At 47.5% G+C, this 27,714-nt stretch overlaps 1 protein-coding gene across 1 annotated transcript; it reads left to right on the top strand.

Moving 5' to 3' along the window:
* The first annotated feature begins 646 nt into the window (after positions 1 to 646).
* LOC310815174 (ubiquitin carboxyl-terminal hydrolase 9X-like) lies at positions 647 to 26,046 on the top strand. The gene is made up of 48 exons (XM_083684846.1): positions 647 to 790; positions 2,841 to 3,098; positions 5,321 to 5,463; positions 5,743 to 5,822; positions 6,033 to 6,145; positions 6,404 to 6,622; positions 6,786 to 6,901; positions 7,012 to 7,263; positions 7,388 to 7,526; positions 7,631 to 7,783; positions 8,029 to 8,133; positions 8,427 to 8,633; positions 8,936 to 9,072; positions 9,280 to 9,413; positions 9,544 to 9,634; positions 9,785 to 9,898; positions 10,001 to 10,229; positions 10,457 to 10,552; positions 10,699 to 10,910; positions 11,181 to 11,421; positions 11,611 to 11,760; positions 11,888 to 12,008; positions 12,176 to 12,306; positions 12,716 to 12,994; positions 13,156 to 13,281; positions 13,535 to 13,672; positions 14,035 to 14,201; positions 14,346 to 14,454; positions 14,603 to 14,749; positions 15,125 to 15,271; positions 15,459 to 15,666; positions 15,872 to 16,092; positions 16,406 to 16,593; positions 16,854 to 17,027; positions 17,149 to 17,290; positions 17,654 to 17,857; positions 18,209 to 18,640; positions 18,750 to 18,894; positions 19,240 to 19,363; positions 19,629 to 19,854; positions 20,819 to 20,948; positions 21,259 to 21,444; positions 21,876 to 22,096; positions 22,379 to 22,467; positions 22,617 to 22,773; positions 22,979 to 23,191; positions 23,366 to 23,461; positions 23,599 to 26,046. The coding sequence occupies exons 2-48, from the start codon at positions 3,003 to 3,005 to the stop codon at positions 23,740 to 23,742; spliced, it is 7,692 nt and encodes a 2,563-aa protein (XP_083540972.1). The 5' UTR covers positions 647 to 790; positions 2,841 to 3,002; the 3' UTR covers positions 23,743 to 26,046.
* Positions 26,047 to 27,714: the final 1,668 nt, after the last annotated feature.

Here is a 27,714-nt window from a genome sequence, read left to right as displayed (position 1 = left end):
TGTTTTCACTGGATGTGTTTCATCAAGGGGTTTTCACACGTGTGTCTCTTATATGACATGTTCATAACCACTCAGTAGCAGCCATGCTTTTTACATGCAGTTGGATAATCGGGGGAAAAAAAAAAAGAAAGATGAATTGTGTTAACCAATATGTATTCCTCTGTTTCTTTTCCAAGACTGTGCACAAGGTATTCAACAAATTAAATGCTAAACTATAAAGCATACATCTTACTTCGAATCTTTCTTAAGGGGGGGAACTCTGAAGACAGTGCAAACTCAAGTCAACCAAATATATCACATGAATTTCAAGACCGCTCACAACTACTTTGCTTGCAAACCGACAATCCGAAGTGTTGTTGTTGCCTCGACTTTACAGTAGAGCACTTGCTTGGGTTGAGGGGTCTTGAAATCGATCTAACGAGAGGTCATAGAGGTTTGACACCTTATGTGTTAGTAGCAAGATGGCACAAGTTTGTGGTCACTTTTGCCTTCATAACTGCGGATAATATAACGTTCTGTCAAAAGCTGCGCTGCCGCCATATTGAAGCTGAGTGGCTGAGAAAACTGTCAGGAGCGGAGCTAGATTAAGTAGAGAGAGGGGGGGTCTATGGTGACGCAGGAAAAACACCCAAGTGCAGACCAAAAACACAAGGAAGCAAGATCTTTGCCATGGTCCCGAATGAATGCAAGACTATCTACATAAGACACGTTGACGTAGAGAAACCCAAATAAAGAGATTCATTTATTAACGGGATTAAAGTGAACACAAGGAAGTTGCATCAAATTTCTGGTAAGTAACATTTGTCAGCTGGCTAACTGGCCAGGCAGTGATGGTAGCTGGTTAGCTAACGTTAGTTAGCTAAATGTCTTTGTTTTATTTCTGCAATTTTCTACAGTGTACACTCACTAACAACAGATTAATGGGGTGAGGTGTAGCACGCATTTGAAAAACGACATACAAGGTGCCTGACATTGACAGAAAGAGTGTGCTGTCTGTGTTAGGAAGTGTTGAGATGCCGGTTTGTTTTCGGTATTATTTTTGTCTGTGGCAAAATGGCTGACGTCTCCCTACCAACCTGTTAAATGTTTGCATTTGGGGCTGAATGTGACGGTTTTAAGAGTTCAAGGTCAGTTCAAAGCTGACAACAAGACGCCTACTTCGTGGGGCAGTAGTAGGATTGAAAGGTACGGGGCCAGTAGTTTGTGTTTGTTCAGCCACCTATGCACTGACTGTTGTTGTTACACCGCCGGAGCGACAGCTAGAGCTGGCTAGCTGCGCTGGTTGCGCTAGCCAGGCTGAACGGTGTGAAGCAGCAGCCAGTAGCAGGCCCAACACAGCTGTGTAGTGCTAGCTAGCTGCATTTGGGTCAAACAGGGCCTTGGTGTTAGCTAACTAAGTTGGCTATATTCATAGGCTATTGTCCTGATCTTCTAAAATTGCACTAATAGTTTAGTCACATTAGATTTACTGAGTGTCTGGCCACGTCCGAATGCTCATACTGCGACCTATTTATTTTAGTAGGCGTTTTCTTTACGCAAGATTAGAAAGTTTTGCAGTATGCGAAATTTAAATAAGTGGAATATCTATAAAATGCCAGGATGTCATACTAGATTCGCCTTTCCATGTGGTATGAATTCACTGCACACTATTCAGGAAGTCCTTTCCTATTTTAGTGCCACAGTTCAATGGAGCAGGTAAACAGGGGGGCAGTACTAGCGAAAGTGAACCAATTACTTTGAACAACATGGTTGAGCTACAGTTGACGGTTTCTCAGTGAATGAGGTGTAGTATGTTAAAATGTGGGGATTACTGCATACATTTTACTGAACAGCAGGCTCCAAACAGTATGTACTATGTTTGGAAAGTGTACATTCATGAAGTACTTGACATTTGTTTCTGGGCTTATTTGCGGCCGCTGTATTTCTCTGAAGACACATTCCTGAAATAACCGACATGATTCAGGTTACTTCATGATATCTGTCCATGTCGCCAGAACGAAAACAGTGGATCAAAGAAGTGGATTGTGACAGGAATAATTTCACGCTTTCGCTTGCCACTTATCAGTAGTTTATACATATGATCATTCAGTTATGACGGTCTCATTTTGCCTCACACATTGTTGACGGTTTGTGGCAAGCTCTTGTTAAACCATTATTAGCTGTCCAAATATCTCAACATGTAAATATGTCTTAATTAGTCAAACTGTCTTTGCCACTAGTTTCAGTATAGTGTATTGGCTGGACGGGTTTTTTGAGGCTTATTAAAAACGAAAGTGAAAGCGTTATGATGTTTTTATTCACGTTAATTCAGCGTCATTTTATTTGTTATGCAATCCAGCAGAAAAAAAATCCACAGAACCCTGGAACCCTTTGGGTTATACGGGAGTATAAGGTACTTTACGTACGAATAATAAAAAAAAAAAAAAAGCAGTGCTAAACTGGAAATATGAGAGGTAACACTAAGGTGGTGGTGTGTCTGCCAATCTGCCTTAGGGTGTGTGTGTGTGTGTGTGTGTGTGTGTGCGCGCGAACCTCTCACCCTTGTAATCAAGCTTGCAGATTAGCATGTGGTCTAGCAGACCCATATAGTGACTGAGTGAGAGTCATTTGAGCTGGTCTTCTCACTCTTTGATCGTGTGGAGTTGGACACTGAGACATAGACAACCCCATGGCCTTTGAGTGCACCTGTGTTTGCAGTTGGGGAAAACTGCCCTGACCTACCTTCCAATCATTGCCTCTTGTTGAATAACATAGACAAGAGATTGACTGTCTATGTCAGTGCAGGCTTCCCAAATTAATGGTCAAATGAATGTCTCCCCATTTCTCTGTCCCTCCCTCAGGTTCTGCAATGGTCTCTGCAACCCTCCCTGAGCCTCAGGTGGAGCTTTCCCTCTTGGTTGGCCGCTGGTTCTCCGTCCCTGCCCAGGAGCAGGCAGTGATTCTCCCCCTGGCCAGGGCCTCCTAAAGCAGACAAGATTGCAAAGATCTGCCCTGTGGCGAGTATGACGGCCACCACCCGCGGCTCTCCTGTGGGCGGCAATGACAGCCAGGGCCAGGCACCCGACGCTCAGAGCCAGGCCCCGCCCACCCAGAACCAGGTGAGTCTGTCTGTCTGTCTGTCTGTCTGTCTGTCTGTTTCTATATCTGTCCTATCCTACGCAGAGTGATTGTCTTTCCAAAATGTCTTCCTGTCTACGAGAATGCCATGGCATGTCCTATGTGCTTTTGTATGAAACAGCATTACTCATGTTGGGTTACTCACGGCTGGTTCATCCTATAAAGTTGTGGGAAGCTCTTTGTAATTTAAAGAGGCACTGAGCTGTGAACAGGATCAATGGCGGAAGCCTAATCACTGTCACAGAATTTAATAAGCTACGTTAAGGGGGGGGGTGTAGGGCGATGCCGCTGGGCTTCATTTCTAATCAATCACTTTTTAATAATGAAGCAATCCTCCACGCTCTGTGAATTTAGAGTGTTTGATTTTAAGATTTGTCTGAACTTTAAAGGCCCATTTCACGCCTTCCCGTGCGTGTGTGTGTGCGTGTGCGCTGGCAAGTAAGGCTTAGTCTCTCAATTTGCATCCACTAGAGATTGTATTGAGATATGCCACTCCACTTTGCAAGACACTGGGAAGATGGTGCCAGTCCCATGTGGGGATACATTTCTGACCAGTTATCATGCGGTTACAGATTAGCATTGCTGACAGTTGTCATTGCTAGGTTTGCGTTGCTAGGATTGCATTTTTCTCGCGCCGTTTCCCCTGGCAACGTGTGTGTAAGAGTAGAGTGGGAGGCTAGGAAGGATAGGACAGAGACAAATGAAGTATCTTTTTAAGACATGGTCAAATGACCGCGCAAAATGTTTCTGTACACTTCAGTGATATGAAAAACTGAAAGGAAAAGTTTCTAATTCGTCTCAAGATGCCCGACGGACTAAACTGGCTTCCTTTATAGAGGCTTTGCTTCCGCTAAGGAGCGCTGCGCAACACCACTAAACACTACCTAGTTGCTCATTTTATTCAGCAAAGTTTCGGTTGCTAATTTCATGCAGCAAACTCTTCGGCAATGAGTGGGCTGGGGATAATTCACTGTTATACGAAGACGTCCATTGTGCTCGACAATCAGGATTTCACTGCGACTGTTGGAATGGAATAAGCATTTTTGTCAGATAAAATGCCCCCCTTATGATGCCTGTGACATCATAATCCACGCACTCAACGGACCCCCAGTGGCGTGCCAGATTCAACCTGCTGTGCGTCTCCAAGTGCTGTAATGGTTTAACGAGCCTGTCACGACTTTTCTCATGTTTCTTATCGTTTGAGCTCGGCTAAATAAATAGGCAATTATCCTTTATCTCTCGCCACCCCCACTCATAACCGTCATTTCCTGCCACTTTAGTGAAGTCTCACAGCTGCATACATGCATTTATTTATGTCACTTCGTAGCCTACTTCCTTGGTTCTTCTCTGTAATCCCCGTCAGGGCTGTATGGTTGTTATTACAATAACCTATTGTGGGCCTTCTCAGGGTTGCTGGATCAGTGTGTAGCGCATTGTTCGAACCTGTTAAGACAGCGATGCGCGTGATTTCAATAGTCAGTGTGGGTGATCATGCAGTGTGGGGGTGGACTTACGTAGGCCTGATATGCGAGTTGATTTTATTCCCCATCAAAGACATGGATTAGACACGTTTCCGTGATTTAATTGGCACAGAGAGCAAATGATGTGTGCGAAATTGGTCCTTCGATGTTTTAGGCTTCACAGAATGTTGTAATGCGAGAATATACACTTGGCCTATTTACGAATATTTCTAGAGGATGTACTGGTGGCATGAGGGATAATCCCCGTCAGGAGACAACGGCTGCCGTTATGATCAAAGAAGTGTCTATTTTCGCCTATTGGTAATTATATAATAAGTATAATGATTGAACGTGGAATGTCATACTGTAGGTGCTTGAATATACCAGCTCCCTGTGGCCTCCAAAAACGTCCATCTACTGCCCTGCCTATATTGGTGCAAAGTTTGTGTTGGTCGGGGCAGATGCACTTTGCACATGGTTTTAGTGTTGCACAGCGCTCTTTAGCCGAAGCTAATTGGAGCCCCGAGTGTGTGTGTGTTGTTGATGTGTGACCGACTGAGGGCTTGTTGTGTGTTCATGTTAAGAGAGTGTATCTTTGTCTTAAATTGTGTGTCAGTGAGCGTGTGTCTGTAGGTATGAGAGTGTGTGTGTGTGTGTGTGTGTGTGTGTGTGTGTGTGGATGTTGTGTGTGTTTGTAGTATTTGTGTGTTTGTTCTGAATGTGCCATTGTCTGTGTGTTTCAGACGCCCCCTAACTCATCCACTGAGCCGTCTCCAGTGAGCCCGGCAGAGGAGCAGGGACAGGGCGATGCCGCGCCTGTTCTGGAGGAGGAGGAGCCAGCCTTTCCTCACACAGACCTGGCCAAGCTGGACGACATGATCAACAGGTACACACACACACACACACAGATCTGGATAACTCTTCACCCACCTGTCTTCAATACCTCCTTACACATTTTGCTTCTGAGAACATGCCTAAAACAGCTTAGGTGTATAGATTGAGCTCTGGACAGTCATGCAGCTTCAAAGGAAGCCTAGGGGGTAATTAGTGCTTTTATAGAGGCCTTTTGAAGGAGTTTGATAAACAGTTGAAGGCCAAATTTCATAGCTAGTCTTGTTGTCCGTTTGTCATGTGTGCTCATCTTTTTCTTATCTTTTGTCTTTAGGCCTCGTTGGGTGGTGCCAGTCTTGCCAAAGGGGGAACTAGAGGTTCTGCTTGAAGCTGCTATAGACCTTTGTAAAAAAGGTAAGCCTCAAGTTCTTCATTGGTTGAATCAGGTGTGTTAATGCTGGGCTTGACTTAACTTGCACACCCTATAGCCCTCCAGGAGTTGATGGAGGAACATTGGCATTTATGTTTTCTTTCCTTCTTTTATTGTCTTTCTTTCTCTCTCTCTCTCTCTCTTTCTTTCTCTCTCCTCCCCCCCTCCCTCCCTCCCCCCCTCCCTCCCTCCAGGGCTGGATGTGAAGTGTGAGGCGTGCCAGAGGTTTTTCAGGGACGGCCTGACCATCTCGTTCACGAAGATCCTCACTGACGAGGCAGTGAGTGGCTGGAAATTTGAGATTCACGTAAGTGCCGTCCTCTGAGGTCCGAGACCAGAACACACACACAGAGAAATGCACTTTGAGTGGTGTTCGACCTGACTTATGACCCCATAAGCTGATTTTAGCTGTATAAATGAAAGATCAATAAAACAAATAAACAGGTTGTATATCGTTGTATAGAAGCGGTATAATCTATTCGCCTTTTTTTAAGTCTCTCACCACCCAGCGCCAGAGGATAAACGTAATGTGTGTTTGATTGCATCATTTCATCAAATGTTCCAGAGGTGCATCATCAATAACACACACCGGCTGGTGGAGTTGTGTGTGGCCAAGCTCTCGCAGGACTGGTTTCCCTTACTGGAGCTGCTCGCCATGGCCGCCAACCCCCACTGCAAGTTCCACATCTACAACGGCACGCGCCCCTCCGAGACCATCCCTGCTGGGGCTCAGCTGGCCGATGACGAGCTCTTCGCCCGTCCCCCCGACCCCCGCTCACCCAAGGTACAGATCTCATAACAACGGAAGAGAGATTTTGCAAATGTGAAATCCAGTATAATTTCTGTACTTGAAGTAAAAATTAAAGTCTTCTCAGTACCACTAAATGTTATTGAGCTGTGACTGATGTCTCTCTCTTTCTTTCTCTCTCTCTCCCGTACTCTCTAAGGGCTGGCTGGTAGACCTGATCAATAAATTTGGCACACTGAACGGGTTTCAGACTCTGCACGATCGCTTCATAAGTGGTCAGGTGCTCAACGTACAGATCATCGCTGCCCTCATCAAGTACGCACATGCACTAAGCACTGAAATGGAATTGGGCTCATTCACTTATTTAATTTGTCAATTCTTTAACTGTCTGTGTCTGTCTGTGTCCGTCCATGTCCTCCCTCCAGGCCTTTTGGGCAGTGTTACGAGTTCCTGACACTGCACACTGTAAAGAAGTACTTCCTCCCTGTCATCGAGATGGTTCCTCAGTTCCTGGAGAACCTCACGGACGAGGAGCTGAAGAAAGAGGCCAAGAACGAGGCCAAGAACGATGCCCTGTCGATGATCATCAAGTCCCTGAAGAACCTGGCTTCCAGGGTACCCGGGCAGGAGGAGACAGTGAAGAACCTAGAAATCTTCAGGTTAAAGATGATTCTTAGGTAAGAGTAATTTTGTCTTTTGTTTCGATTGTGTTGTGTATTCAAAACTAGTTCTGCCTATTCATTTTTTCACTATGTAAACGGTAATCCCAACCTGTCACGTCCTTGATTGGCTCCTTCACAGGTTATTGCAAATTTCCTCCTTCAACGGTAAAATGAATGCACTAAACGAGGTCAACAAGGTCATCTCCAGCGTGTCCTACTACACGCATCGGCATGGCAACCCGGAGGAGGAGGAGTGGCTGACAGCAGAACGCATGGCGGTGAGCCTCACTCACTTCTTAACCTGCCATTGCTAGATGGCCATGATAGAACTGACAAGGGGATCCATCATCTCTGTCTCCCTCTCTCTCTCTCTCTCTCTCAGGAGTGGATCCAGCAGAACCACATTCTGTCCATCGTGTTGAGGGACAGCCTGCACCAGCCGCAGTATGTGGAGAAACTGGAGAAGATCCTTCGCTTCGTCATCAAGGAGAAAGCCCTGACTATGCAGGACCTGGACAACATCTGGGCTGCACAGGTGTGTGTGTGTGTGTGTGTGTGTGTGTGTGTGTGTGTGTGTGTGTGTGTGTGTGTGTGTGTGTGTGTGTGTGTGTGTGTGTGTGTGTGTGTGTGTGTGTGTGTGTGTGTGTGTGTGTGTGTGTGTGTGTGTGTGTGTGTGTGTGTGTGTGTGTGTGTGTGTGTGTGTGTGTGTGTGTGTGTGTGTGTTCTCTCTCTCACTCACTCACTCCCCGGTATCCCTAACTTCTTTTCTCACAATGGTAGGCTGGGAAGCACGAGGCCATTGTGAAGAACGTTCATGACCTTCTGGCTAAGCTGGCTTGGGACTTCTCTCCAGAGCAGCTTGATCACCTCTTCGACTGCTTCAAGGTGAGGAGAGGCTCGGTCACTATTCACACTGTCTAATGTTATGTTGCAGAACCAAATGGGCTGTCACACCATATTGCTACCACCCCATGAGTTCTGTATCGTGTGTGTGTCTGTCTGACACGGTAACCGTCGGTTACATGGTTCTAGGTGGAAAAAAATAAATAATAATCCATGACTGTCACAGCCCTAGTTTAAAGACTAACACACATACACACACACTTCACCTGAGGCTTATGTTTGTGTGTGTGTGTGTGTGTGTGTGTGTGTGTGTGTGTGTGTGTGTGTGTGTATAGGCGAGTTGGACGAATGCGAGCAAGAAGCAGCGTGAGAAGCTGTTGGAGCTGATCAGGCGTCTTGCGGAGGACGATAAGGATGGGGTGATGGCTCACAAGGTCCTGAACCTGCTGTGGAACCTGGCTCACAGCGACGACGTGCCGGTAGACATCATGGACCAGGCCCTCAGCGCCCACATCAAGATACTGGACTACAGCTGTTCACAGGTGAGTTACACAGACTTACACCACCAAAGATACTCTAATGATATCAAGATGCTGGACTACAGCTGCTCACAGGTGAGTTACACAGACTTACACCACCAAAGATACTCTAATGATATCAAGATGCTGGACTACAGCTGCTCACAGGTGGGAGTTACACAGACTTACACCACCAAAGATACTCGAATGAGGGCAAGATACGCAACCACCGTTGCTCATGTGGAAATGATGACTGGGCATGTATAGCCAGTATGTGCATGGCGTCCTCTTCACCACATGACATCTGCTCTATGTTCTGCCAACAGGACAGAGACACACAGAAGATCCAGTGGATAGATCGCTTTATTGAGGAGCTACGCACCAACGAGAAATGGGTCATACCTGCCCTGAAGCAGATCAGAGAGATATGTAGTCTGTTCGGTGAAGCACCTCAGAACCTCAGGTAAGGATTTGTTGATAAGTTAGTTATTTGGTGAGAAGATTTTGGCTATGACACATGGTGGACCTAGAAGGTTACATCGTTATGGAGGACACTTGATTATTGTGACTGATACGCGACTGAATGTTGCATAGAGATGATCATTTCATTGACTCTCTGTCTCCCTCTCTACCCCCCCCCCCCCTCTCTCTCCTTCCCTCCATCCTGTAGTCAGACACAGAGGAGTCCTCATGTGTTCTATCGTCATGACCTGATCAACCAGTTGCAGCACAATCACGCCCTGGTCACCTTGGTGGCTGAGAACCTGTCTGCCTACATGGAGACCATGAGGCAGTTCTCTAAAGGTGGGTCTAGAAGGGCCTGGTCAACACTGTTGTGCATAGTCCCGCTTCAGGTGGCATTTACCTTGTGTTTACCAAGAAACTGTGTGTGTGTCTGTGTGTGTCTGTGTGTGTGTGTGTGTCCTGTCCTCAGGAGAGCATCCAGACTTCGACCCCCAGACAGTGCGGGTGGGCAGTCGCTACAGTCATGTGCAGGAGGTCCAGGAGAGACTCAACTTTCTGAGGTGTGTGTGTGTGTGTAGGTTCATGTCTCTGTGTGTGTGTGTGTTTGACTGTCTGTTTCTGAGGCGTGTGTAGGTTAATGTCGTGTTTCTCTATGTGTGTGTTTGACTGTCTGTTTCTGACGTCTTCCACTTTGTCTCTGCCTTCTCCAGGTTCCTGCTGAAGGACGGCCAGCTGTGGCTGTGTGCTCCACAGGCCAAGCAGATCTGGAGGTGTCTGGCCGAAAGCGCCGTCTTCCTGTGTGACCGCGAGGCCTGCTTCAAATGGTACTTTCCAAGAACACACACACACTCTCTCTCACACACACACACACACACACACAAACACGGCTCCAGAACAGGTTACCAACATGCTTGTACCTTACACAGGTACTCCAAGCTGATGGGAGATGAGCCCGACCTGGACCCGGACATCAACAAGGACTTCTTTGAGAACAACGTTCTGCAGCTGGACCCGTCTCTGCTGACGGAGAACGGCATGAAGTGCTTCGAGAGGTTCTTCAAGGCTGTCAACTGCAGGGAGGGCAAGCTGGTGGCCAAACGCAAGGCTTACATGATGGACGACCTGGAGCTCATAGGCCTGGACTACCTCTGGAGGGTGAGTTATGTAGCCTCTTGTCATTGTTATAATGTCTTTTATAGCACTGTGTTATAAAGCTTTATAAACCCAACACTCATAGGCCTGAGCTACCTCTGGAGGGAGAGTGGACACTGTCACCAGAGGATTCCTGGGTGTCCTGTTAATCCTCCACGAACAGCCAAGAGGCTTTGCATTGTTGGAAGGGAGGGAGACTTGCGTCATTTACCCCCTTGCCCTCCCTCTAGGTGGTGATCCAGGGCAGTGACGACATCGCCAGCAGAGCCATCGACCTGCTGAAGGAGATCTACACTAACCTGGGCCCCAAGCTCCAAGTCAACCAGGTAAAGTGGTGTCAAGGACGTTCAGCAGCACCCCTGTTCCTTACCGAAGACACATGACTAACTTGAAGTGAGCACATGGTTTGCAGTTTTTTTTACACTGCTTTAAGACTGCTAACGGTGTACCCTGTGTGTGCGTGGTGAACCAGGTGGAGATCCATGAGGATTTCATCCAGTCGTGCTTCGACCGTCTGAAGGCGTCCTACGACACGCTGTGTGTGCTGGACGGAGACAAGGACAGCATCAACTGCGCCCGCCAGGAGGCCATCCGCATGGTCCGAGTGCTCACCGTACTCAAAGAGTACATCAACGAGTGTGACAGCGACTACCACGAGGAGAGAACCATACTGCCCATGTCCAGGTAGGACCCCACACACACAGACACACACACACACAGACCCCCACACACACAGACACAGACACAGACAGAAACTTGCCTTTCTGTGTGCCCCCGCTTATGTAGTTTATTATAGTACATGGAGGGGTTGCACTCAAGTTCCTTCTCCAACTGAGGATTGCCATCCATTTTGGTTGTTGAGAGTTTTTTGGCTGCCTAAATTTCTAACTTACCCCTCTCCTATCGTCCCCCTACCATTTTCTCTCTCTCTCTCTCTCTCTCTCTCTCTCTCAGGGCGTTCCGTGGGAAGCACATCACGTTGATTATGCGTTTCCCTAACCAGGGCCGCCAGGTGGACGACCTGGACATCTGGTCCCACACCAACGACACCATCGGCTCTGTGCGCCGCGGAATCCTCACCAGGCTCAAGGCCAATGCCACACACACCAAGATAGAGCTCTTCATTGGTGGGGAGGTTGTCGATCCGGCCGACGACAGGAAGTTGATTGGTCAGCTCAACCTCAAAGACAAGACGGTGAGCAATCCTCGGCTTCAAAGCCATTGGATTGAAACCATGTGATTTGGGGTACCTCCTAATTACCACTGGAGAATGTTATGTTACAGGATGAATCCTTTACACGTGTATTTACTGTTTATAAAATACCCTCTCTCTCTCTCCCTCTCCCTCTCTCTCTCTCTCTCTCTCTCTCACTCTCTCCTGTAGTTGATCACGGCCAAGCTGACCCAGGTGAGCCCCAACATGCCCTCCAGCCCCGACAGCTCCTCGGACTCCTCCACCGGCTCGCCCGGTAACCATGGCAACCACTTCAGCGAAGGCCCCAACCCCGAGGTGGAGAGCTGCCTACCTGGAGTGGTGAGACACACACACACACACACACACACACCTTACAGAAACCTAAATTACTTTGTCTATTGGACTTTCTTCAGTCCTCAGAGTAACATCTTTCTCCACCTCACCATCTCCACGTCTCTCCCTCCAGATCATGTCTCTGCACCTGCGCTACATCTCCTTCCTGTGGCAGGTGGCAGATCTGGGCTGCACCCTCAACATGCCTCTGCTCCGAGACGGGGCCAGGCTGCTCATGAAGCTCATGCCCCCAGGTAAACACACACACACTCACACTCACACACTCACACTCACACTCACACTCACACACACACACACACACACACACTCACACACACACACACACACACGCACTCACACACTGTGAGTACCAATGAAGGTCATGAGTCTTGACTGACTGATTTAATTATTGTCTGTGTAGATAACAGCACAGTGGAGAACCTGCGTGCCATCTGCCTGGACCATGCCAAGCTGGGGGAGAACAGCCTCAGTCCCACACTGGACTCGCGCTTCTTTGGCCCCTCACCCTCACAAGTGCTCTATCTCACCGAGGTGGGTAACAAGCACCACACTGTGTCGCATGTACAGTACCAGTCAGAAGTTTGGACACATCTTCTCATTCAATGGTTTTTCTTTCTTCTTTTTTTCTTTTTTTTTCTACATTGTAGATTAATATTGAAGACATCAAAACTATGACGGAACACATATGGAATTATGTAGTAAACAAAAAAAGTGTTAAGCAAACCAGAATATGTTTTATATTTTAGATTCTTCAAAGTAGCCACCTTTTGCTTTGATGACAGCTTTGTACACTCTTGGCAAGTTTGTGTCCAAACCTTTGACTGGTACTGTATGTATGTCTTCCAGGTCTTGATCACCATGGTCTTCAGTGGGCCATTTGTCTACTCAGTGGTGTGATTGGTTGTGTCTTGCTCTTGCTCTTACCCCCCCCCCCCCCCAGGTGGTATATGCGCTGCTCATGCCTGCCAGTGGCACGCTGGGAGAGGATGCCAGCGATTTCCAGTACAACTTCCTGAAGAGCGGTGGCCTCCCGCTCGTGCTGAGCATGCTCACGCGCAACAACTTCCTGCCGAGCGCCGACATGGAGACGCGGAGGGGGGCGTACCTCAACGCGCTGAAGATCGCCAAGCTGCTGCTCACCGCCGTGGGCTTCGGACACGTTAAGGCTGTGGCCGAGGCCTGCCAACCCGTAGTGGAGGGCACAAGCCCCGCATCACCGGTAAATTATCGCCCTTAGATCTCATCCCAGTAGTTAAGGTGGGCCTGGTGTGTCACTCGGAGCCTCCTCCTTGTCTGGCTTCTAGCACCAATGTCAATGTTTCAAGCGAAGTCAGTGAACAGTCACCTGCTATTCCTAATCCTAATCTGTGTTGGGTCCAGATTAACCAGGCCACTCATGATCAGGCCCTGGTTCTCCAGAGTGCCCTGAAGAACATCCCCAACCCCGCCTCCGAGTGCATGCTTCGCAACGTGGCCATATGCCTGGCCCAGCAGATCTCTGACGAGGTGAGAGAGGCGTCGTCTGCTGCTTCTATTTACCTGCTGCAGTGCAGGTGTTGGCAATATGTGCCAGGTCTCCAGAGAGCAAGCCTAATCTAAACCAGAAGTGTGTCTTCTATCTGTCTGCTGTTCTTTACTAATTTCCTTCTCTGCACACTTTGAATCAATGCAAATTAAATACTTTTACTCTGCTAAGCTGTTGCAAGGCCTTCTTCAGAGCATCACCCTGATTCAACCTCATTTGGATGTGTCCCCCTAGAACTTCTTCCAGGCATCTAAGTACATCCCAGACATCTGTGTGATCCGGGCGGTGCAGAAGATTGTTTGGGCGTCGGGCTGCGGCACTGTCCAGCTTGTCTTCAGCTCCAACGACGAGATCAGCCAGATCTACGAGAAGGTGATGAAACAGTCGTGGTTCTCTTTTTTACGCTGTTAACTATATAAAGTTAACAAACCAATGCTTCTAGCCAGGATCCAGTCTTTTGGATAGATTGTTAATCTTAATTATTAGACCCTGGCAGTCAGGGTGTCTTATACATTTGTGTGTGTGTGTGTGTGTGTGTGTATGTGTGTGTGTATGTGTGTGTGTGTATGTGTATGTGTGTGTGTGTGTATGTGTGTGTATGTGTGTGTGTATGTGTGTGTGTATGTGTGTGTGTATGTGTGTGTGTATGTGTGTGTGTATGTGTGTGTATGTGTGTGTATGTGTGTGTATGTGTGTATGTGTGTATGTGTGTGTGTGTGTGTGCGTCTCTGTAGACCAACGCAGGTAAGGAGCCAGATGGGGAGGATGAGCAGGTGTGCTGTGAGGCATTGGAGGTCATGACCCTCTGCTTTGCCCTCCTGCCCACGGCTCTGGACACGCTCGGTAAAGAGAAGGCCTGGCAGACCTTCATCATAGACCTGCTACTGCACTGCCACAGCAAGTACGTCTGTCTGTCTGTCTGTCTGCCTGCCTGCCTGCCTGCCTGTCATTGTTCTAGCACCATCCATCTATCGATATATTGTTTTGAAAAGGTACGCTTGCTCTTCTCTTCGTCCCTCTGACTTACCTCTGTTGTGTTCTGCAGGTCTGTTCGGCAGATGGCCCAGGAGCAGTTCTTCCTCATGGCCACTAGGTGTTGTATGGGACACAGGCCTCTCCTCTTCTTCATCACCCTTCTCTTCACAGTCCTAGGGGTGAGAATCAGCCTTCGGTGTTTCCCCTGTATTCCCCTATATTCCCCTGTATTCCCCTGTATTCGTCCTGCCACAGCAAAATCATTGCACTGCGCCACGTATTATTTTTTTCCCCCTCAATTCAGTATGTCTTCCCTCTCACCTCCAGACCACTGCGAAGGAGAGGGCGAAGCACGCTGGGGACTACTTCACCCTGCTCAGGCACTTACTGAACTACGCCTACAACAGCAACATCAACCTGCCCAACGCAGAGGTGCTGCTCAACAACGAGATCGACTGGCTCAAACGGATCAGGGTACGTGATGCTAATAATTGCACTCTGACCCTAAAATGCACTGAGTTTTATTATTATTATTATTTTTTTTTTATATATGTATATGCTTTTTTTTATTTTATTTTTTTATCTTTCCTTTTTATCTATTTTATGTAAAGCACTTTGAATTGGCTCTGTGTATGAAATGTGCTATATAAGTAAACTTGCATTGCCTTGCCTGACATCAGAGTATCTACAGTATATCTAGTCATTCATTTGTAGACATGACTCCTGCAGATGACGTTAGCCTCTTTTACCTTGTGATTGTGTTTCAACCAAGGAAACCATATGGAAATCATCAAGGCGAGCATTAGGGTTAGGCTCATCACGTTGTCTCTGGTTCATGTCTGATCCCAGGATGAAGTGAAGCGGACGGGAGAGACCGGGGTGGAAGAGACCATTCTAGAAGGTCACCTGGGGGTCACCAAGGAGCTGCTAGCTTTCCAGACTCCAGAGAAGAAGTTCTACATCGGCTGTGAGAAAGGCGGGGCCAACCTCATTAGGGTGTGTGTGGCACGTTATTGTGAATACAAATACAACTGTGTCACTGTTGAGATTACCTCTCCTCTTTACAGCCTCTTGATGGACTGATCTTTGAGATTTCTGGTGCTCAATCTGGTGGCCAAGACTGTATAGTTAGTTCTCTGGGTAACCCCCCCCCTCCTCCTCCTCCTTCCCTCTCTCACTCCAGGAGCTGATAGATGACTTCATCTTCCCTGCTTCAAACGTGTACCTGCAGTATGTGAAGAGTGGGGAGTTTCCCACAGAGCAGGCCATCCCTGTCTGCAGCAGCCCAGCCTCCATCAACGCTGGCTTTGAGCTGCTGGTGGCGCTTGCGGTTGGCTGCGTCAGGAACCTCAAGCAGATCGTTGAAACACTCACAGACATGTATTATTTAGGTAAGCACTCAAATAGCGTATGTGTTAATGGATGTTTTATTAGACCGCGTTCCTCTTTCCTTCGTCTTTACTCAAATGTGTGTTTGTGAGTGTGAGGGACGCTTCGGGCCGTGTATGTGTTGTCCGTAGTGAACTCCAGATAGAATAGTTTTTTTCCCTGGAAGGATGATGACATTCATTCATTCATTCATTCATTCATTCTCAGGTTCTGAGACCCTGACAGAGTGGGAGTACCTGCCCCCTGTGGGGCCGCGGCCCACTAAAGGCTTTGTGGGGTTGAAGAACGCCGGGGCCACCTGCTACATGAACTCGGTCATCCAGCAGCTCTACATGATCCCGCCCATCCGCAACGGCATCCTGGCCATCGAGGGCACCGGCAGCGACGTGGACGACGAGATGTCCGGTGACGAGAAGCAGGAGAACGAGGTGATTTTGAACACCGTAGGAACAGGGTCAGGGAGTGACCTTACCTGGAGGCATTCAGAGTAATCATTTATGGCATTTAGCGCAGACGCCTCTATCCAAAGCGACTTAGAGCAAATACATTTGTTTAAGTAAGTGAATCATCTATCCACCAGTCATCGTTCCATTACATTTATGGCTTTTAGCAGACGCCTTTATCCAAAGCGACAGTGTGTGGTATGATTAGGGTCAGGGAACGATCTTGCCTGGAGGCATTCAGAGTAATCATTTGTGTGGTGACGGCAGTGCTTTTTTTGGGTTGTTTTTTCCCCTTCAGAGCAACGCTGACCAACGCGACGAGGTGTTCAGCTACCACCACCAGTTTGACGACAAGCCGGGTAGCAAGTCAGAAGACCGGAAGGAGTACAACATCGGGGTGTTGCGCCACCTACAGGTCATATTCGGCCACTTGGCGTCCTCCAGGCTACAATACTACGTGCCCAGAGGGTTCTGGAAAAAGTTTAGGTGAGTTGACATGAGCACGCGCGGTTAAAATACATTTGAAATCTATGACACACATTTACATAATTTACATACATTTACACATTTACATATTTTACATACATTTATACATTTACATAATTTACATACATTTACATACATTTACATTTGTGTCTGAAGTGAATATCATGCCTGAGAAGAAGTTCAAGAAACTGTCTATGGTGCAGGCTTTCAACATATCAATTGTTAATGACTTGTATAAAATAACCCCCCTCCCCCTGCAGGTTATGGGGAGAGCCAGTGAACCTACGGGAGCAACATGATGCTCTGGAGTTCTTTAACTCTTTGGTGGACAGTCTGGACGAGGCGCTGAAGGCCATGGGTCACTCCTCCATGCTCAGCCGGGTTCTGGGTGGCTCCTTTGCCGACCAGAAGATCTGCCAGGGTTGCCCACACAGGTGACTTTTAGCCAAAATGTAACTCTCTTTCCAACAGCGGGGTGGATTCAACATGGATCCCACACGGCCTCTGGTTTCTGAAACATGGGTCTCATTTTCTGGACACATTCTCCATTCACAGGTATGAGTGTGAGGAGTCCTTCACTACGTTGAATGTGGACATCAGGAATCATCAGAACCTCCTGGACTCCATGGAGCAGTACGTCAAAGGAGATCTGCTGGAGGGAGCGAATGCATACCACTGTGAGAAGTGCAACAAGAAGGTGCTTGACTGCTCTCTCCCCATCTTGTGTTTATCAGCTGACCTGCGCTTTACTAGTTCAGCCGGCAAGATTTGCATTCATGAGGAGTAGGGTCGAGTGAGATTATGACTTTTTTTTGCGCTCTGTGTATGGGCCTTTTGATTCTTAATAATTTCATTAGCAATATTACATTTACATTTTACATTTTTGACATTGCAACATTTTACATTTTTTACTTTTATCCAAAGCATCTGCTAAATGTGACAATGGTATATGAGAACATTATCAGATTTGTAGTGTAGCAAGTGCGTTAGATTGATAATTTATAGTACACTCCTATGTGGTTCTTATTGCTCTGTTTTGTTTCTCTATCGCCCCCTACAGGTGGACACAGTGAAGCGCCTGCTCATCAAGAAGTTGCCCCCAGTCCTGGCCATCCAGCTAAAGCGCTTTGACTACGACTGGGAGAGGGAGTGTGCCATCAAGTTCAACGACTACTTTGAGTTTCCTAGGGAGTTGGATATGGAGCCCTACACCGTTGCAGGGGTGGCCAAGCTCGAGGGGGACGATGGCAACCCTGAGAGCCAGGTAGAGAACTAATACAATTTATAACCCTAACCCTGACCCTGACCCTGAGAGCCAGGTAGAGAACACTAATACAATGTATAACCCTAACCCTACCCCTGAGAGCCAGGTAGAGAACACTAATACAATGTATAACCCTAACCCTAACCCTGAGAGCCAGGTAGAGAACTAATACAATGTATAACCCTAACCCTAACCCTGAGAGCCAGGTAGAGAACTAATACAATGTCATATAATCTCATACAGCACAGCATCACCCATATTCACCCCAACATCACCAATATGTATTTTACAGTTTTAGCCAGGGGTCACTTTACTCATTCAACCCCTCCCGTCTGTTTTCCCTTCTCTCAGATGATCCAGCAGAATGAGCCGTCGGAGCCCGACCCTCCGGGCTGCAGTTCCCGGTATCGCCTGGTGGGGGTGCTGGTCCACTCTGGCCAGGCCAGCGGTGGCCATTACTACTCCTACATCATCCAGCGCGACCTCAGCGGAGGCGACAGCGGCCAGAGGGACCGCTGGTACAAGTTTGACGACGGGGACGTGACGGAATGCAAGATGGACGACGACGAGGAGATGAAGAGCCAGTGCTTCGGAGGGGAGTACATGGGCGAGGTGTTCGACCACATGATGAAGAGGATGTCGTACAGGAGGCAGAAGCGCTGGTGGAACGCCTACATCCTCTTCTACGAACGCATGGACGTGGTGGGAGGGGCTGAGGCCGACTCGGAGCTGGCCAGGTGCATCTCGGAGCTGACGGTGTCGCAGCCGACCACGGCAAGACAGGTGACGATACTGTGTGTGTGTGTGTGTGACCCTCTGTGTGACTGTGTGTGTGTGTGTGTGCACAAATGACTGATGTGATGTTCTTAACCTTGCCTTTGACCCCTGCCAGATGAAGATGCCCGGGGTCATCGAGTGCAGCGTGAGGAAGCAGAACGTGCAGTTCATGCACAGCCGCATGCAGTTCAGCCTGGAGTACTTCCAGTTCGTCAAGAAGCTGCTCACCTGCAACAGCGTCTACCTCAACCCACCCCCAGGTACCTGCCCCCTAACCACCGATCTCGGGATCAGGTTACCCTACCGATACTCCTAAACCATTGGGAAGTAGTGCTACTTCCTTTATGTGCACTGATTTTAAGGAAGCGGACTGGTGAAAGCAATCTGCCACACGGATGCCCCCGGACCAGAGCTAGGTGGCGTCCACAATATTGCTTTCACCTCTTCTTTGTTTTCATGTCAGTGCAGAATAGGGAGAAGAGATGAGGAGAGGAAGCCCCTATGTACTGTACAGATGGCAACGCTGCAGTCTGAATTCCCTTCCACCTTCTATGGTGTGAAACACCTCTGTTGTCTTCATAGCCTTCTGTCTCTGGTGTCACCAGGTCAGGATCACTTGCTGCCCGAGGCGGAGGAGATCGCTATGATCAGCATACAGCTGGCTGCTAGGTTCCTGTTCAGTACAGGATTCCACACAAAGAAAGTAGTCCGGGGTCCTGCCAGTGACTGGTGAGTGGGTGACGAGGATTAACATTGCTTGTGACAATAATTAACCATTAACTCCATGGACACTAGTTGTTCAAAACTAGAGCTTTTGAATAAAATGTTCTCTGTCTTTCTCCACGCAACCTTTATTCCTCTTCTCTCTCTCTCTCTCTCTCTCTCTCTCTCTCTCTCTCTCTCTCTCTCTCTCCCTCTCTCCCTCTCTCCCTCTCTCTCTCTCTCTCTCTCTCCCTCTCTCTCTCTCTCCCTCTCTCTCTCTACCCTCCCTTAGGTACGACGCCCTATGCATCCTGTTGCGCCACAGTAAGAACGTCCGCTGCTGGTTTGCTCACAACGTTCTGTTTGCGTACCCCACGCGCTTCTCCGAGTACCTGCTGGAGTGCCCCAGCGCCGAGGTCAGGGGGGCCTTCTCAAAACTCATCGTCTTCGTCGCCCACTTCTCCCTGCAGGACGGGCCGTGCCCTGCACCCGCCAGCTCACCAGGGGGGACCACACAGGTACAGAGGAAGGGAGGGAGGGAGGGAGAGTGCATCTCAGTGCTCTAAATGGGTGTCTGACGTGGACGATTCCCAGTAGACATGTTGGTTCCACCTACTGCTGGATGTCAGATCAGTGCAGATGAAGGAGAGAAGATAAAGTTAAGCATTTAACAGTTAAGACCATTGAAGGGAACCTGCAGAAAACAAAATGATGCAGCTCTGTGTGTGTGTGTGTGTAATAATCTATGATATAATGTTGTAAGCTCAAGGGGAATGCAACGGATCTCCTCCTATAATTCTAAGCCGATTGTCGTGATTTTGGGCTCAAATAAACTGGGCTGCCCGTGAGCAGTGACTGGGCTACTTTTTGGGCTACGAATTTCCGCTGTTTTGAAATTTCATTAATTTTTTAGTGGTGCGCAGCACTCTTTAGCAGAAGCAATTTTGGGCCCAGGGTGCGAGACTGTGAGGTGGAGAGAGACCTACTCTGCAGGATGCTCTTTTTAATGCTCCTATTTTAGGAGCTCATACTTCGGTTAGGGTTATTGGTTAATGGCTTTCAAATAATACTGTCCCTGGGCTGCTTTTAAATAATAGGCTCTTGTATGTCTATAAGAGCTAGAAATGTTTTGTTTTTTTTCTTTCTTTTTTCTTTTTGCCTACACGGTCAGTGCAAAATGTACTTGACGAGACAGGAGGGAAAATTGCTGATAGCCAGGGGATGTGAAACACACCTTTTCTGTGACCTGTTCTTAGAATGACATGACACCTTTGGAGGGTTGTTCATTTCCACTGTCTGCTTTTTTTTCTGCTTTTTTGACAATGCCATTGTCAAAATGGTGAGGCCTGAAATACAGGTAGCCTGATAACATTTAGTCACAGGAATCAGATCCAGTGATTTTTGACCATCCGTAGGACGGTGTGCCACTAGTCATATACAGTATAATGCTAATAATATTTTAACCTTTGACCCCCGTGTTAGGCATGCGAAAACCTGAGCATGAGTGACCACCTGCTGAGAGCTGTGCTGAACCTGCTGAGGAGGGAGGTGTCTGAACATGGACGCCACCTCCAACAGTACTTCAACCTCTTCGTCATGTATGCTAATCTGGGTAAGTGTGTGTGTGTCATGTCATGTCGTCATTTGTGGTTGAAGGACTGACTAAATCTCTAATGACATACTAGTTCTCATAGTGAAATTACTTTTTTTTTTCTTTTTTTTTTACCAGATCACTTGGAAATTTAGAAGAAAAAAAACGCTATTAATGAATGTTTGTGGTGAATTATTAATAACATCTCTCTCCCTGTTTACGTTCCTCTTCCCTCCTCCATCTCTTATCCCTCTTTCACTCTTCCCTTCCCTCTCGCCACGCTCTTCCCTCCTCCCTCCTTCCCTCCTTCTCTTCCTCCCACCCTCCGCAGGTCTAGCAGAGAAGACCCAGCTGTTGAAGCTGAGTGTTCCTTCTACCTTCATGCTGGTGGCTCTGGATGAGGGGCCAGGCCCTCCCATTAAGTACCAGTATGCTGAACTGGGAAAGCTCTACACCGTGGTCTCCCAGCTGCTGCGCTGCTGTGACTTGTCCACACGCATGCAGTCCTCCATCAACGGTCAGTCTCTCTATCACTCCCTCCCTTGTGGTGTCTGTCTGTCTGTCTGTCTGTCTGTCTATCTCTCTCTCTCTGTCTGTCTGTCTCTGTCTGTCTGTCTGTCTCACTCTATACCATTTTGCTGCTATAAACGCTCTCTACTTCTCCTTTTCTCCCTCTCACTTTCTCTGAATTGGAGAAAAATGTAGAAAAAAAGTAATCTACCAACGATATGACATCAAATTTTTAGCCGGGCTGCTTTTGATCATCTTTCGTGTTTTTTTACGAGACAGTCCAATGCAGATAAAGTGCCACAAGTGCTACCTGACGAGATGATCGGTAGACATATGAAAGCAAAGCAATATGGTTAATTATAGGAAATTAAGAATGTATTAGTATGTGATTATGGCTTACACACATTTCCACCCCTCCTCTCTCCCTCCCCTCTCTAGGTAACGTGGCTCTAGCCAACCTGTATGGAGACCCCAACCTGACTGCTCCCATTATGCCACTACAGCAGCTGGTGGCAGAGATCCTGTTTGTGCGGACCAGCTACGTGAAGAAGATCATTGAGGACTGTAGCAACTCTGAGGAGACTGTTAAACTGCTGCGCTTCAGCTGCTGGGAAAACCCCCAGTTCTCATCCACTGTTCTCAGTGAACTGCTCTGGCAGGTAAGGGGTTACTGGCTCCATACAGGCCTGGCTTTATACAGGTGGGAGTTGACGCTTAAGTGTCGTGTATGCCAACATTGTATCAACATACTAAGAATTTACCAGATTTGTGCACAAAGAGAGGTACGGTAATGCCTTTTCTTTAAATCGTTAAAAGTGGTGGTTGAAGCCATTATTTTAGTTTCATCTTACTGTGTAGATATGTGCTCTTTGTATCAATGCAGTTGATTATGTCCAGGTGAGTAGTGTGTTTCCTTTACCTGTCTACCTGTTGGCCTTTAGGTGGCATACTCCTACACCTATGAGCTGAGGCCCTACCTGGACCTGCTGCTTCAGATCCTACTTATCGAAGACTCCTGGCAGACACACAGGTGACCACACACACACACATGCACACACACACACACACAGGTGAGCTCCGGAGAAAGGCCCTTCCTCAAACCTCCTGTAGTCAATATTTCCATGAGAAATGTGAATGTTATGTTCTGTTATAGCAATACTGAATGCAACCTCTGCTCAGGATCCACAACGTTCTGAAGGGCATCCCTGACGACCGGGACGGGCTGTTTGACACCATCCAGCGCTCCAAGAACCACTACCAGAAACGGGCCTACCAGTGCATCAAGTGCATGGTGGCCCTCTTCAGCAACTGCTCTGTGGCCTACCAGATACTTCAGGTACCCTCCCTGTGGCCTATCAGATCACCCAGATATACAGTGGGAATAGTAGACCAGGCATGACACATTTTGAATGCTGTGCCCATGTGCAGAAGTTAAACGTTTGTGCAAACGCGTGTGCAAAGTTTAACGTTTGAAGTGTGTGTGTTTGTGTTTGTGTGTGTGTGTGTGACACGTGCGTATGTATGTGTGTGCGCGTGCGCAGAGTAACGGGGACCTGAAGCGTAAGTGGACGTGGGCGGTGGAGTGGCTGGGGGATGAGCTGGAGAGGAGGCCGTACACGGGGAACCCCCAGTACACCTACAACAACTGGTCCCCTCCCGTCCAGAGCAACGAGACCTCCAACGGTTACTTCCTGGAGCGCTCACACAGCGCACGCATGACCCTGGCCAAGGCCTGCGAACTCTGCCCTGAAGAGGTAAACAGAGAGGGCAGGGGGGAGAGAGAGGGGGGAGAGAGGGGAGGCGGGGGGAGAGCAAAATGCCATTGTCAACTATCGTACAAACAAATGACAATGATGAATTAGTTGTTGATTGTTTTCTGGAATGGTACTGTAATGAATCAGGCTGATTCCTTTGGTCTTGTTCTTCAGGAGCCAGATGATCAGGAGGCACCAGACGATCACGACTCCTCTCCACCTGAGGACACTGCACTGTATCCCCACTCTCCAGGCACACAGTATCAGCAGGTAACACACACACACACACACACACACACACACACCGCACTTCAGGACCCAGACCTCACAGTATTTCTGTACTGAAAATGCCTATTTCTCCCCAGTGCTGACTGTCCCATCCTGTCTCTCTCTCCCCCTCCCTGCAGCAGAATAACCATCCCCACGCCCAGCCATATACGGGTCCGGCTGCTCAGCACATGAACACCCCCCAGCGACCCCCCCAGAGAGCACAGGAGACCTGGGAGACCACTGAGGAGGGGGTAGCCCCTCCCGTCCAGACGAAAGAGTAGCAACACAACAGCAACCATGTCCAACCTCAACTTCCACCTCCCCACAGATCGCAAAACTTGTCTGTGCACCATTTTCGCCTGATCTCTTCACCGACCATCTGACTTGATTGATTGATTGATTGATTGAGAGGAGACCCAGGCCGTAGCACCCGCTCCCCCACTTTCTCTACTGGGAAACCACATCCCGTGACCTCTGACCCCTGGACCATATTCGTTGCTCGTTGAGCCTTTCTATATTCCAGAGCGGGAAGAGCCTTGACTCTCTCTCTCTCTCTCCCTGCCCCATACAGAGAGACAGTGCTGCTGTCAGAAAACAGAGGAACGAACCTCTGCCCGCCCGCAGGCGACAACGTACAATGTGTTTTCAGTACCATGGAGACAAGAGGCGACGGTGTATGGGACAGCAAGCTTAAACAACATGGATGAAGGTGTACATAGTATGTTCATGTTTTGGACAGTTTAACAACCTTCCAACCCTGTGTCCCCTGCCCGACCTCACTCTAACGAAGCAGCAATGCTGGTCGCTGCAGTCACTCCTCTGACTCTAAAACGGTGGACGAAACAACGATAACAAAAAAAACCACAAAGGAAGGAAAGAACAACCATTTTTTTTTTCTGCTTTGTACTTAATGCATGGAGGTGAGGTCTGGCCGACCGTTTAGCTGACAGGGTCTTTTTGACTACTTCCATGTCCGATGCGTAGTCGTCTTCTTTACCACTATACTGTGTATCGTCATTAGGCTGGGTGGCCTTGGATTAGAGAATTGAGTGATTCTGAAACCTTAGTCGTTATCCTACCCCCCCACCCCCCACCCCCCCCTCCCCATCCAGAGCCACTTTCTTTTTGTCATTTAAAAGTGAGAGGACGTTTTGACTCAAGGGTGATGAAACAGTGTCACCCGCGTGTGAACAAGTTTACAGTGGCGGGGTGCGTGGTTGCACATATTTTGAAGCAAGAGGAACTTCTCAGATTTACCCCTGCTGATTCTTGGTTGTCTTTCTTATTTCTTCTATTGTCCTACTTGAACACAAGCTGCAGTCTTACAACTCTTTGTCGGTTAAGAGTAACAGATGAAACGTACTAAGCGGGGTTGTGTTCTGGAATAACTGCTGGTAAACTGACTCGCTAAGCAAAGTGCTTTTTGAGTGTTTTTTTCGGTTCCCTTTGTCAACACCAGTAGATACTGTGTTTCATTGGCAACATGAATGTGTGGTTTGTTTGTAATTCTTCTGTTTTGGGGTATAATTGTCTGAAATTACCAAACTCCCAGTTTAAAGATAAGCCCAGGATATGAAGACTCTTAGGCTGTTTTATTTGAATGTCATAGATGTTGTTTTTGCTGAGCAGAAGAAAGGTAATAGAAATGACTTGAAGAGGAACTTTTTTTTTTTTTGTCTATTATTGTCTATTATTTTTAAAAGACTTATTAACTGTTCCGAGTTCTATCTGCCCTGAACTGTTTTCGCAGACTATAGTTTTGACTATGGTGTGACGTTGAACTCCGGAGCTTCGGTTGACACTTAAACGTTTTTTTGCTCTTTTTGGCACAGAAGTACAGCCATGCGCCCACTACCAAGAATGCATGGAAAAAGCAATCTTGACATTGTAGCTTTTCTGATACTTCATCTATGGTACATTGTAAATACGTAATGCACGCAAAAAAAAAAGAAGTCATAAACAGGAGATCTCCTGGTGGAGAAACCAGATCTTATTGAGTGTAATTGCCAACATTAAATGGCGTTGCCCCAGGGACCGACAACATGTCTGCCAAAACCAAAACTGTGGCCTATACAGACAAGCTGTGGAAGCACGAAGAGTGAAGAGTGAACTGCCCCCCCCTCCCCCACCCCCCCACCACCACCTCCCAAAGCATCCTGGGAGAAAATGGGCAGCCCCGGACCCTCACAACAGGGGAGTTGAGTCTAATGAGTCTCGAACCTATAAGGGGGCATTATAAGAAAGCCATAAGGGCTGATGTCACCCTTCCAAGGCCCTGCCCCAAAGCACTACAGGTCACCTCTCCTTTCTCTTCTTCCATTTAAGAATGCTTTATCATTTTAAGACGGCAAAGTCTTTCCTTTTATGTTTGTTTTCTTTTTGTAAAGTGTCAATTCAGGATCAGATCTTCCTTCTGATTTTTGATTTTGAATAATTCTAAAGTTCTTTTTTTTTTTTTTTTTTTTTGAGAAACATGCATGGATGGTTATTAAGCCCCCCAATCTGCCTTAGAGCACTGTACAAACCCAGCACACTGTAAAATTATACTTTAAGAAAAGGAAGAATAAATGGTATTTGAATTATTATTTCTCTGCCGTACGTATCCACTCATTGCCACACTATTGCGTCTTTCAGAGAGTTGCGTGGTTGTCTTTGTAGCTGAACTGATTTAAGGGATAGTTCACCTCAAGATCAGAAGTTATGTCAGACGTTTTCACTCTTCTAAAGTGGCCTGAAGTAGAGCTTACTCCATGTTCCACCCCATCTGTCATGTAGATACCATGGTATGAGATCTGCATGGCTCGATGCGGACAATGCCATATGAGATGATAACTTGAATGTAGCTGCTTAATGTCATGTTTGTTTGGCTGATGGTCGATGGGGTTTTGTCTGAGATGAAGAGTTTTAAGATGGATTGTCAGCAGCAGTGTCTGGGCTAAAAAGACAGCACAGATGAAAGCTGTACAGAAGGGAGCATACATGGGTGTCTGTCCTCATCACAGCTGAGTGGATATAAGCAAGGGGAGTCAGCCTTATTTTGCCTCCTTTACAATAACCATCTCCCTGTCCCAACTAAGGCATTAAACACAGCTTTAAAATGCCACCTGTAAGCTTTGGCTCACTTCGGCTGATCCCTTCTGAGCATCTGCTCCATGGATATAGAAAACTGTTCTATCTCTATGATCAGCTCAGCCTGCCAACAGTAATCCTTTAACAGCTGATCCACAGTCAGCTATACCTAACCCAATCATACCCTTGAACATCGGGACATGTTCCTAAGGGGCCACTTCATTAAACTACGCGGCAGTCATTCTACCATTCTATCTAATGCATTCATTATCATAATAATAATAATAATAATGATAATACATCAAACATATATAGCTCTTTATATAGCGGGGGGGGGCGTGATCTGCAATGACATGGAATTTATGAACAGGCTAGGGAGAACGGGTGGGTTTTGAGGTGGAACTGAAAGATGGTTATGGATTCAGAGTTATGGACAGATGGGGGGGGGCGGGGGGAGGGGGGGGGGTAGGTTTAAGAGCCTGGGTAGGGCACTTATCTACAGTATATACCAGTGGGGGTGCAGCCCTGGAGAAAGCCCTCTCGCCAAAACTGCAGGTTGGATTTGGGGTCGAGGTGACCAGCAGTGGAGGACCGTAGTGACCAGTGAGAGGAATGTCAAATCAGTGATAAAAAGGCAAAGAGAGGATGTGTTGTTGACACAGGGGGACAGACTTTAGAGGAGTCATTCATTCATAGTATCTGTATCTTTCATCAGCTGCGTCTGACTAACAGTGTCCGTTGTAGGGGTGCCCAGAAGACTGGTGCAAGAGGAGACTGTTATTCTCACATACTGTATGCATGAATCCACTAGCTCAAGACTACGTTTTTGTTCAGCATGATTTGTTCACAGTGCAGGTATGACCTAAATGTCTCTAGCTGTATAAGTAATGAGGCAATGACTTTTAAGATTTAGCGTCTCTACGGAATACACCGTATCAATTTCAGTTTTTCAGCAGTGTCCTAAATGGCACGTCTCCCTCTCTTCCGGACAAACGCCACTGATGCTATGAATCTGCCCTCCAATGCACTGGATTGTGGACTGTGATTGTGGCACTTACAGACAGGAGTTCATTGTGTCGCAGTCTGCTGTTTCTCCATCAGCTGTCGTAGCCAGAAGGCCAGAAAGACTCCCAATATGGAAGCCCAATCCCACCTCCCAAAAAATATATCTGACTAGAAGTTAT

This window comes from Argentina silus, assembly GCF_951799395.1.
Source record: "Argentina silus genome assembly, chromosome: 14".
Classification (NCBI taxonomy): Eukaryota; Metazoa; Chordata; class Actinopteri; order Argentiniformes; family Argentinidae; genus Argentina; species Argentina silus.
This window is presented reverse-complemented; position numbering and strand designations above follow the sequence as displayed.